Raw genomic sequence first — 11831 nt, forward strand, 5'->3', positions numbered from 1 at the left:
AGTAACAGTGCCCTGGCTGACTGGGGGGGCTCTGCCCCCTGGTGGTAGATGTGAGAACAGCACTGCAGCGTGTCTGTTTAGTTAGAAGCCAGTGAGGAGAAAGATGGTCTCTTCTCTTAGTTCTGGTCAGAACAGGAGCAGCAGCGTTCTGGACCAGCTGGAGAGTCTTTAAGGATTTATTGGGGCAGCCTGATAATAAGGAACAGAAATAATCCAACCTGGAAGTGACTCATGTGTGGACTAGTGTTTCTGCATCATCTCCAGACAGGATGGACCTGGTTTTAACAATATTAGTAGATGGAAGAAGGCAGTTCTAGAAATCTGTTTAATGTGGGAGTTAAAGGACAAATCCTGATCAATAAGACTCCAGATTCCTCCCAGTGGAGCTGGAGGCCACAGTGATGCCATATATAAGGTAAATAGTATCGGTCCAAGCACTGAACCTTGTGGAACTCCATGTCTAACCTTAGTGTGGACAGAGGACTCATTGTTAACGTGTACAAACTGAAATCGATCTGATCAATAGGACTTAAAGCAGCTTAATGTGGTTCCTTTATACCAGTGAACTGTTCCAACCAGACCAGGACAGAGAGAAGTCCTCTGTCTGATGCACTCAGGTCTAACCAGACCAGGACAGAGAGAAGTCCTCTGTCTGATGCCATAAGGAGGAGGTCTGTAACCTTCACCAGTGTCGTTGCTACTGATCACAAGGATCAGTGGAGTTCTGGCTCTTTGTCAGCCTGGCTAACGTGCTGAACAGAAATCTAGGGCTGTTTTTATTCTCTCACACAGGCGACGACATGGTCTCTATGTTTCTGTTATTATCAAACGTTATTTTCTTTTATCTTCATTTCAGTTCATGAAATTCTTTTTTTCTCTGCTAGTTTTAGTTACAGTCACCAGACTGCATGAACAAAGCAATAATAATGATAATAATAATAATGATGATGATGATGATGATGATAATAATAATGATGATGATGATGATAATGATGATGATGATGATAATAATAATAATGATGATGATGATGATGATGATGATGATAATAATGATGATGATGATGATGATGATGATAATAATGATGATGATGATGATAATAATAATGATAATAATAATAATAATAATGATGATGATGATGATAATAATAATGACATCTTGTTTCTCTCATTTCGCAAAACTTTATTTTCTAGGAAAAATAATTTCATCCATTTCTGAGCACATCATTTGACAGCAGTGGGGTTTCTGGGGGGGGCAGCACTGCCATTCCTCTGATGCGGGGGGAGTGGGGGAGGGGACAGTCTAAGTTAGCCAAGAAGCTAAGCTATGCTAAGCTAGGCTAAGCATAGCCAGGCGGTTCAGTTGCAGTAGTTCTGCAGGTCGAACACGTTGCAGGGCTTGTGGCAGCACTGCTCCACGATGCCTCGCTTCACCATCATCTCCATCTGGTCCTTGAAGGTGAACTCGGCCTCCTCGTTCTCGCCGCCCGCCGCTCCGCCCGCCTTCGGTGGGAGGAAACCTGGAGGGACAAACGGCAGACGGTCAGACACTTTCTCACGTGTGTCTGGTGATGCTTTAAAGGCTTTGGGCGGGCTCTCTGACCCGTCAGAGGGTCCACGTCTCTCTTGGGGTTGTAGAAGAAGCCTCGGTCCCCACAGACCAGGTAGAGGGCGTCGACCAGGTGAGAGCCGCACAGGTGCTGCGGGGGCGCCACGGCCCGGGAGCCCGGCCACGATACGACCAGTAAGACGAGCAGAGAGACAGACTGGAGCCACAGCGCCGCCATGCTGCAGGAGAGCTGAACACACACACTGAGGTTAAAGGGACACTCCACTGTTTCTGTCCACAGCCATGGTTACCCCTTCCTGCACCACCCCATGTGACATGAGCGTGGAAGAAGAACCAGGTAATAACCGTGATCACATGATCACCTGGTGGTCAGAATCACACACTGCAGCCTTAATGTTTCTCTACACACGAAGCTTGAAGCGAATACGTACAGGATACATCTTCTCTACCTGAGCGCTACGGGGGTCTGAGGACAGAGTTAGAGGGTCACTACCCATGATCCTCTCTGTCCACATCCTGGTGTCTGAGTGACTGGTAGGTAGTAAAAGTGTTGGAACTGGTCCAGTAGATCACCTCAGAGTGTTATTCTAAGTGTGTGACAGCATCATGGAAAGGATCCCTACAGAGAGAGACCTGGAAGATCCTTTTGGTTTAACCACAAACAGCACACACACCAGACTACATTCACTAAAACAGGGATTTTAGAGCTGCTGCTCCATCAGTCAGTGTGTCTGTAGCACGACTGCAGATATAAAAAGATCCTGATAAATGTTATTAGTGATAATCTGACGTTTCTTGACCTGAGTGCAGTTTTCATTCAAAGACAAAAGCAGCTCACCTGTAGAGTTGGAGGAGGAGGATGAGGAGACTCTGTGATGAAGAAGAGGAGCAGAAGCAGCTGAGAGCTGGTTGGTGTGAGGCCGAACAGAAGAACTCTTCCTCATACTTATACTCCTCCTCCACCTGGACACGCCCACCACGAGTGTGTGTGTGTGTGTGTGTGTGTGTGTGTGTGTGTGTGTGTGTGTGTGTGTGTGTATACAGCAGCCAGTCAGCACACATTAGGTAAGTGAGCTGCCATCTGATTGGCCGGCTGCAGCACTCAGTAAAACAAACACAGCTAATGAGCCGACATGATCTGATCACCTCTAATAGACAAATATTGATCACCAATCAGCCTCCTGCTGAGCTCAGCACCAACCCTCCTTCACTGTGGTGTTTGTTCCACCCACGTCCACTAAAAGAGCTTGTTTGATCCACTGACAGGCTCAGAGTGTTATTCTAAGTGTGTGACAGCATCATGGAAAGGATCCCTACAGAGAGAGACCTGGAAGATCCTTTTGGTTTAACCACAAACAGCACACACACCAGACTACATTCACTAAAACAGGGATTTTAGCTTCAAACACTAATAACTTTGGATGGATTTCTGTAATCTAATGCTAATGCTAATGCTAATGCTTTAAAACACCAAATAACAACAATCACACACACAAACTAACTCCAAGGTTCTACGGGCCGATTGTTCTACAGGAACAACGTTAACATCTGTCGCTGTGGCACATGTGACCACCTGATGACACACACAGAGTGCATGATGGGAGCCGTCTGCTGACGGAGCTCGTTAGTTTCAGCTCGTTTGTCACCGAGAGGGAAACTAAGCCGACCGTGATGGAGCGTCACCGTGACGACGGAGGAGGATGGCGGGCCTGAAGCATCTCTGAGACGTTCTCCGAATCGGCCTGAGGACACCTCCACTCCAGCAGCGTCCCAGAAACCAGCGAAGAACACACTGCACCATCACCCCCTCCCCGTGATGAAGGCGTTGCCATGGTAACAGTTCATCCCAGAGATGTAAAGACTTATTTTACTTGTTTTAATGAAAAGCTTGTTTTTAGAGAAAATTTTTTAATCTTATGGTCGTTTACATGATCGCACGTTATTGCTATGGCAACAGTTTACCAACTTCTTTTTAAAACAAATTTTAAGCAATTATATGTAATATAAACACGCACTTGGCTAACAGGGGCTAATGCTAGTGCTAACTGGGGATAATGTTTGTGCTAACTGGGGCTAATGCTTGCGCTATCTGATGCTAATGCTTGTGCTAACTGATGCTAATGCTTGTGCTATCTGATGCTAATGCTTGCGCTAACTGATGCTAATGCTTGTGCTATCTGATGCTAATGCTTGTGCTAACTGATGCTAATGCTTGTGCTATCTGATGCTAATGCTTGTGCTAACTGATGCTAATGCTTGCGCTATCTAATGCAAACAAAACTTCTGGTTTCTGCATTTTTACATCACAAAAGTATTTTACAGGAGATGATGCAGCACCGATAGTTCGGTTTGGCAGCTTCATGCAGAAATAAAGTGTCCTCACATAAACAACTGTTACCAGCAGCAGAGGAGAACGCTGAGAACCCAGAAGGAAACCAGGTAGCCCCTACCTCTACCCCCTGGTGGTGCAGCGTGCAGTACTTGTACCCATGGGCGTGGTAGTGGGGGGAAAAGTGGACCTGACTACCCAGGGCCCGAGTAGGGAGAGGGGCCCATGAAAATCCTGATATATATATATATTTTTTGTGTGATGTTTTCACGTATTACTGCCTGGACTGGGTGTATTTCCCCTCCTGTCCAGCAGGTGGAGCTGCTGCTGTTTGAAAGACGTCTCACTGAATGAATCCTGCTGCTCTGAGTCAGTGAAGACTGAAACAAATGCTGCTCAGCTTGTAGAGAAAGTAAAGAAGTATCTGGATACTTCAGCACCAGGAACCTTTGGACCTCCTGAAATGTGCTGATGTGTACTAATACCTCAAAGCCCAGATACTGATGCTGGTCGGTAGTGGACTGAAACAAGGCGGAGCCCCCCCAGTGATCGGCCGCCAGCTGTGAACCACAGCAGGAGAACCAGGACCAGGATCCACAGGAACCAGAGAACCACAGCAGGAGAACTGGGACCAAGATCCACAGGAACCAGAGAACCACAGCAGGAGAACCAGGACCAGGATCCACAGGAACCAGAGAGAAAAGCTCAGAATTATATTACATTATTCATCTATTAGATTATTATTAGATTATATTGCACTAGTATGATCAATAAGATGACACAAAATATGGGTTAGAAATATTTCATTGTCTGTTTCATTGAGTGATCCCTGCAGGTGATCTCCCAGATCCCTGGATCTCTTCCTCTTAAGACTCAGATGCCAACCAGCAACTAGTCACTGACTAGTCACTAGTGAGTAACTAGTCTTCAGTTGCTGTTTGTTGGCTGACTCATCATCGTCTGAATTTTTCTGTGGATGAAACACAAATCTTTGTTATTCAAGTCTGGTTCACTAAATGGGTTCATACATGTGTAAGTGTGCAAAGATGCAGGTGTAACCGGTGGTGTCTGACTCTGCGTTGTGTATGAGACAGAGACTCGGGCGCCGATAACTTTTGAAAGCCGTATCTGCTTTATTTGCAGCTCCTGACAACAGCAACGTATACAAAATCCTCCGGTCAGTCTTTTCAGATGCATGCCCCTCTCCCACGGAGACCAAAAACAAAACGAGCACGAGGTAAAAATGCCGGAACCCTTGTCTTCCGGGCTGTGTCACATTACAACCAGAACGTAGGGGTACCATCTAAAACTGTTGCACAATAGTTCCACATACCGACTCGGAGGCCAACCTGCCAGGTGTTAACTAAAATGAATATAAATAAAATAAGCTTAATGTAACACAGATTTTGTGTAATTAAACAATAACAAATCTATAATGTATGTACACATTGCTGTATAATTGACCCTGTTACACAGGAATGAATAAAGATTAGAATAAATAAGGAATCATTAACATCTTATATACATGAGATAGGTTGGCTAGCTTTCTCTCACACACACACACACACACACACACACACACACACTCTGAAAACCCCTTTACCAGGAGGGTGACCATGTGACCGCGTAACGTGGTTTTAAACTGCCGGTGTCCGGCCCGACGCGGACGTTACTGCCTCGCCGTACGACAACGACAAACACCAACAACTAAAAAAGACACTCAGTGATGTCTTTTCAGGATTTTATTTACACTACTCACAAACAGTTAGGGATATTTGGCTTTCAGGTGAAATTTCAGGATGAACCACCACCAATACATTTCCTGCTTCAGTTAGAATTGGTATTTAAACAGTCCTCCTCATCCTGCTGTTCACATTCTGACATCAGGAGACCAAGACGACACCTAACAGTTGATCAGCAGCACCTCAACACTGGAGGCTTCAAACAGGAAGTCCTCAGACGGAGGTGTTCACTGAGCTTAGAGGGTCACAGAGTGTCATCAGGAGGTTGGAACAGTGATACAGAGACTGGAAGAGTCACAGAAAGGAGAGGAGTGGACGTCCTTTGGCCACATCCCAATTTATTGAGACACTGAACATGTTTTGTTGTGGTATACCTACCACTGTTGGTAGATTTTCTTTCAATAAATTGTTTAAAATGAAGAAATTACCAGTGCATGCTTCTACTTAAATGTCCTACTTTCATGATATAATATCACTGTAGCATTCACTTTTTACATTTTCCATAAATTTCACCTGAAAGTCGAATATCCCTAACTTTTAGTAAACCCTGTAATTTGCGTTTATTTAAAATGCGTTGTTTTGGTAGGATTGTTTGGGTTTCCAAAAAATTTCCGAAAAATTGTACCCGGTGATGACGCTGATTGTCTACATTCCATTTTCTGGAGGTTTCCAGCCGAGACATTACACAATGTCATAGTAACGGCTGCCAGTCTGTCGGCTGGCTTCCTGCTCCTCCTCGCTGTGGCTGGTGAACATCCTCTGCAGCCACAGACGACCTACTGACAGCAGCCTCCTGAGGAGGAGCACGTCTAGGGTTTCTCCTCGGATCTCAACACATTGCAGGAAATTATAGATCAGAGATAGAATCAGCCTCGGCAGCGACACAACAATCACCTCACCATAGACACGTACCTGCAGTCTGGTTCACTAAATGGGTTCATACATGTGTAAGTGTGCAAAGATGCAGGAATGAATAAAGATTAGAATAAATAAGGAATCATTAACATCTTATATACATGAGATAGGTTGACTAGCTTTCTCTCTCTCACACACACACACACACACACACACACACACACACACACACACACACGGACGTTACTGCCTCGCCGTACGACAACGACAAACACCAACAACTAAAAAAGACACTCAGTGACGTCTTTTCAGGATTTTATTTAATTTGCGTTTATTTAAAATGCGTTGTTTTGGTATTCAGCATACACGACATTAAGAACTGAGGTATGTAACCTCGCTGGGGTATGTTTCACCTCGGCGTGGCCGGGGTGAAACATTCTGCGATCGTCAAGCAGGGGACGTGGTCGAGGTGACAGGGGGGCTCATAACACCGCAAATACACTGTTTACAGTGAGGGTGGGGAGCTGTTGACCTCGACTGGGGATGTCGTCGGGCGGTGGAAGGAATACTTCGAGGATCTCCTCAATCCCACCGCCAGGTCTTCCATTGAGGAGGCAGAGGCTGGGGATTCAGAAGTGGACTCGTTCATCACCCAAGCCGAAGTCGCCGAGGTGGTCAGAAAGCTCCTCGGTGGCAAGGCACCAGGGGTGGACGAGATCCGCCCTGAATACCTCAAGTCTCTGGATGTACAGGGACTGTCTTGGTTGACACGTCTCTGTAACATCGCCTGGCGATCGGGGACAGTGCCTCTGGAGTGGCAGACCGGGGTGGTGGTCCCTCTTTTTAAGAAGGGGGACCGGAGGATGTGTTCCAACTATAGGGGGATCACACTCCTCAGCCTCCCCGGGAAAGTTTATTCCAGGGTACTGGAGAGGAGGATACGGCCGATAGTCGAACCTCGGATTCAGGAGGAACAATGCGGGTTCCGTCCTGGTCGCGGAACACTGGACCAGCTCCACACTCTCCATCGGGTGCTCGAGGGTTCATGGGAGTTTGCCCAACCTGTCCACATGTGCTTTGTGGACTTGGAGAAGGCATTCGACCGTGTCCCTCGTGGCATCTTGTGGGGGGTGTTTCGGGAGTATGGGGTCCGGGGCCCTTTGCTAAGGGCTGTCCGGTCCCTGTACGACCGGAGTAGGAGTCTGGTTCGCATTGCCGGCAGTAAGTCAGACCTGTTCCCGGTGCATGTTGGACTCCGGCAGGGCTGCCCTTTGTCACCGGTTCTGTTCATTATTTTTATGGACAGAATTTCTAGGCGCAGCCAGGGGCCGGAGGGGGTCCGGTTTGGGGACCGCATGATAGCATCTCTGCTTTTTGCGGATGATGTTGTCATGTTGGCTTCGTCAGGCCGGGACCTCCAGTGTGCACTGGGGCGGTTTGCAGCCGAGTGCGAAACGGCTGGGATGAGAATCAGCACCTCCAAGTCCGAGGCCATGGTTCTCGACCGGAAAAAGGTGGTTTGCCATCTCCGGGTCGGTGGAGAGTCCTTGCCTCAAGTGGAGGAGTTCAAGTATCTCGGGGTCTTGTTCACGAGTGGGGGAAGGATGGAGCGTGAGATCGACAGGCGGATCGGTGCAGCGTCTGCAGTAATACGGTCACTGTATCGGTCCGTCGTGGTGAAGAGGGAGCTGAGCCAAAAGGCAAAGCTCTCGATTTACCGGTCGATCTACGTTCCTACCCTCACCTATGGTCATGAACTTTGGGTCATGACCGAAAGAACAAGATCTCGGATACAAGCGGCCGAAATGAGTTTCCTCCGCAGGGTGGGCGGACTCACTCTTAGAGATAGGGTGAGGAGTTCGACCATCCGGGAGGGGCTCGGAGTAGAGCCGCTGCTCCTCCACATCGAGAGGAGCCGGCTGAGGTGGCTCGGGCATCTGTTTCGGATGCCTCCTGGACGCCTCCCTGGGGAGGTTTTCCGGGCATGTCCCACCGGAAGGAGGCCCCGGGGAAGACCCAGGACACGCTGGAGGGACTATGTCTCTCGGCTGGCCTGGGAACGCCTCGGGGTCCCACCGGATGAGCTGGAGGAGGTGTCTGGGGCCCGGGAAGTTTGGGCATCTCTGCTAAAACTGCTGCCCCCGCAACCCGACCCCGGATAAGCGGTTGAAAATGGATGGATGGATGGATGTAATAAAACTCCAACCGACGAGCTAAAGATTGGTGGAAAACCGTGAAAAGGAATGCTATGCTATGCATCGTTTGGATTTTCAAACAATCATTGCGCCGTACACCTTTCGTGTTTCCGTACGATCATTTGTGTTTCCGTACGATCGTTTGTGATTCCGTAGGATTGTTTGGGTTTCCAAAAAATTTCGGAAAAATTGTACCCGGTGATGACGCTGATTGTTTACATTCGATTTTCTGGAGGTTTCCAGCCGAGACATTACACAATGTCATAGTAACGGCTGCCAGTCTGTCGGCTGGCTTCCTGCTCCTCCTCGCTGTGGCTGGTGAACATCCTCTGCAGCCACAGACGACCTACTGACAGCAGCCTCCTGAGGAGGAGCACGTCTAGGGTTTCTCCTCGGATCTCAACACATTGCAGGAAATTATAGATCAGAGATAGAATCAGCCTCGGCAGCGACACAACAATCACCTCACCATAGACACGTACCTGCAGCTGAAACATGCTGTTCAAATCAAACCTTTGTCTGAGACTCTCAATCACACTTCCTTCTTGTGGTCGACCGTCCACCAGCTCAGACCTTTTTATTCCTCGCCCTGCGCTCTGATTGGATGAGACGTGGCGTGATGTGGGCGTGTCAGATATCACGCGATGCGGTGTGAAGCTTCTAGAACAGCGTGGATGATGCAGTCTGCTGCATTGTGTCATAAACCTCCAGGCAGCAACAACAGGTCTCAGCGTGCTTTTATGGAAATGTCCTTTTATGGAGCGTTTCCTGCTGCGCTCTGATTGGCCCAGCTGTGAAATGAATTTTATTTATTTATTTATTTATTTATCTCTATCTTTATGTGTGTGTGTGTGTATATATATACAGTTGTGCTCATAAGTTTACATACCCTGGCAGAATTTATGATTTCTTGGCCATTTTTCAGAGAATATGAATGATAACACAAAATCCTTTCTTTCACTCATGGTTAGTCGTTGGGTGAAGCCATTTATTGTCAAACAACTGTGTTTACTCTTTTTAAATCATAATGACAACAGAAACTACCCAAATGACCCTAATCAAAAGTTTACATACCCTGGAGATTTTGGCCTGATAACATGCACACAAGTTGACACAAACGGGTTTGATTGGCTACTAAAGGTAACCATCCTCACCTGTGATCTGTTTGCTTGTAATCAGTATGTGTGTATAAAAGGTCAGTGAGTTTCTGGGCTCCTGACAGACCCTTGCATCTTTAATCCAGTGCTGCACTGACGTTTCTGGATTCTGAGTCATGGGGAAAGCAAAAGAATTGTCAAAGGATCTGCGGGAAAAGGTAATTGAACTGTATAAAACAGGAAAGGGATATAAAAAGATATCCAAGGAACTGAGAATGCCAATCAGCAGTGTTCAAACTCTAATTAAGAAGTGGAAAATTAGGGATTCTGTTGAAACCAAACCACGGTCAGGTAGACCAACAAAGATTTCAGCCACAACTGCCAGGAAAATTGTTCGGGATGCAAAGAAAAACCCACAAATAACTTCAGCTGAAATACAGGACTCTCTGAAGAAAAGTGGTGTGGCTGTTTCAAGATGCACAATAAGGAGGCACTTGAAGAAAAATGGGCTGCATGGTTGAGTTGCCAGAAGAAAGCCATTACTACGCAAATGCCACAAAGCATCCCGCTTACAATATGCCAAACAGCACAGAGACAAGCCTCAAAACTTCTGGAACAAACATGACAACGATCCAAAACACAAGGCCAAGTCGACGTGTCATTGGCTACAGCAGAATAAAGTGAAGGTTCTGGAGTGGCCATCTCAGTCTCCTGACCTCAATATCATTGAGCCACTCTGGGGAGATCTCAAACGTGCAGTTCATGCAAGACAGCCCAAGAATTTACAGGAACTGGAGGCTTTTTGACAAGAAGAATGGGCAGCTTTACCATCTGAGAAAATAAAGAGCCTCATCCACAACTACCACAAAAGACTTCAAGCTGTCATTGATGTTAAAGGGGGCAATACACGACATTAAGAACTGGGGTATGTAAACTTTTGATCAGGGTCATTTGGGTAGTTTCTGTTGTCATTATGATTTAAAAAGAGTAAACACAGTTGTTTGACAATAAATGGCTTCACCCAACCACTAACCATGAGTGAAAGAAAAGTTTTTGTGTTATCATTCATGATGGCCAAGAAATCAAAAATTCTGCCAGGGTATGTAAACTTATGAGCACAACTGTATATATGTATACATATACATCTAGGGTTCTACTCTTATTGTTTCACTGTGTGTGTTATTTTATATTTATTTCTATTTTACTGTTCACTCTGAACATTAGACTGAGTATGTGACAAATAAAGAAGAAAATGTGCCGGTAAACAGGAGCAGATGAACTTGCTCTGCCTGAAGTCTTTTACAGAAGTTTAGGGCGACCTGACTTTTAGATTGAGGGTTATCAGCGTCTGCTCTGTTCCTTCTGGGATGTTCTGGGGTTTCCACAATGACTCATCCCCACATGAACAGCATCAGGTATGAGATCAACATGCCAACAATGTTATTACTGGACACAGTCACAGTTTCACTTCACGTTCAGCTCCACAGGAAACCAGTTTCACCGCTTTCATCAGGTTCCATCAGGTTCCGTCAGGTTTTCAGGAAGGTGTCTGTGGTCGCTGAGCTATTATTATCTCATTTAGATATGTTTAATATTTCCCAGAACTGTAATAAAACTCCAACCGACGAGCTAAAGATTGGTGGAAAAACGTGAAAAGGAATGCTGTCTGTCAAAAGACTTCTTCTTTAGGTAGAGGAGATTGGAGCCAGCTTGCAAGTTATAACAAAGTTTAATCTTACATGTAAGAGGAGCGTTTGACAGTGCAACAACATCATGGAGGTTACAGAGTAAAAGGCTCATCTGGTGAGCATATACAGTTAGGTTTTATAATGGGCGTTGTGGGTGTAGTTCTCACACATCGTGTCATCATCTACTGGCGTGAGAACTTCTTCTTGTCCTTGTTGATATGAGGCTTCCCACCGTTGCAGAGCACACCCTCGATTGCCACTCTGTCTGGCAATTCGTGAGCATGTCCTTGGATGGCAATTCTCATAACACTGTCCCTCCCCAGATGTGACTGGACTCTGTATTAATATGAAAACCGTG

General features: G+C 46.4%; 1 protein-coding gene across 1 annotated transcript; it reads right to left on the reverse strand.

Moving 5' to 3' along the window:
* Positions 1-1162: 1162 nt before the first annotated feature.
* On the reverse strand, positions 1163-1990 carry ins (preproinsulin). The gene is made up of 2 exons (XM_070856031.1): positions 1601-1990; positions 1163-1517 (listed from the first exon to the last, which is right to left on the reverse strand). Exons 1-2 carry the CDS (start codon positions 1782-1784, stop codon positions 1357-1359), a joined length of 345 nt encoding a protein of 114 aa, XP_070712132.1. The 5' UTR covers positions 1785-1990; the 3' UTR covers positions 1163-1356.
* Positions 1991-11831: the final 9841 nt, after the last annotated feature.

This window comes from Pempheris klunzingeri, unplaced genomic scaffold, assembly GCF_042242105.1.
Source record: "Pempheris klunzingeri isolate RE-2024b unplaced genomic scaffold, fPemKlu1.hap1 Scaffold_50, whole genome shotgun sequence".
Classification (NCBI taxonomy): domain Eukaryota; kingdom Metazoa; phylum Chordata; class Actinopteri; order Acropomatiformes; family Pempheridae; genus Pempheris; species Pempheris klunzingeri.

Bases quoted from the DNA above. Each gene is read 5' to 3' on its own strand.
- ins (XM_070856031.1), bottom strand. From the start codon at position 1,784: ATGGCGGCGCTGTGGCTCCAGTCTGTCTCTCTGCTCGTCTTACTGGTC. The intron at 1,518-1,600 runs GTCAGAGAGCCC...TTGTCCCTCCAG, and splicing joins AGACGTGGACCCTCTGACGG to GTTTCCTCCCACCGAAGGCG.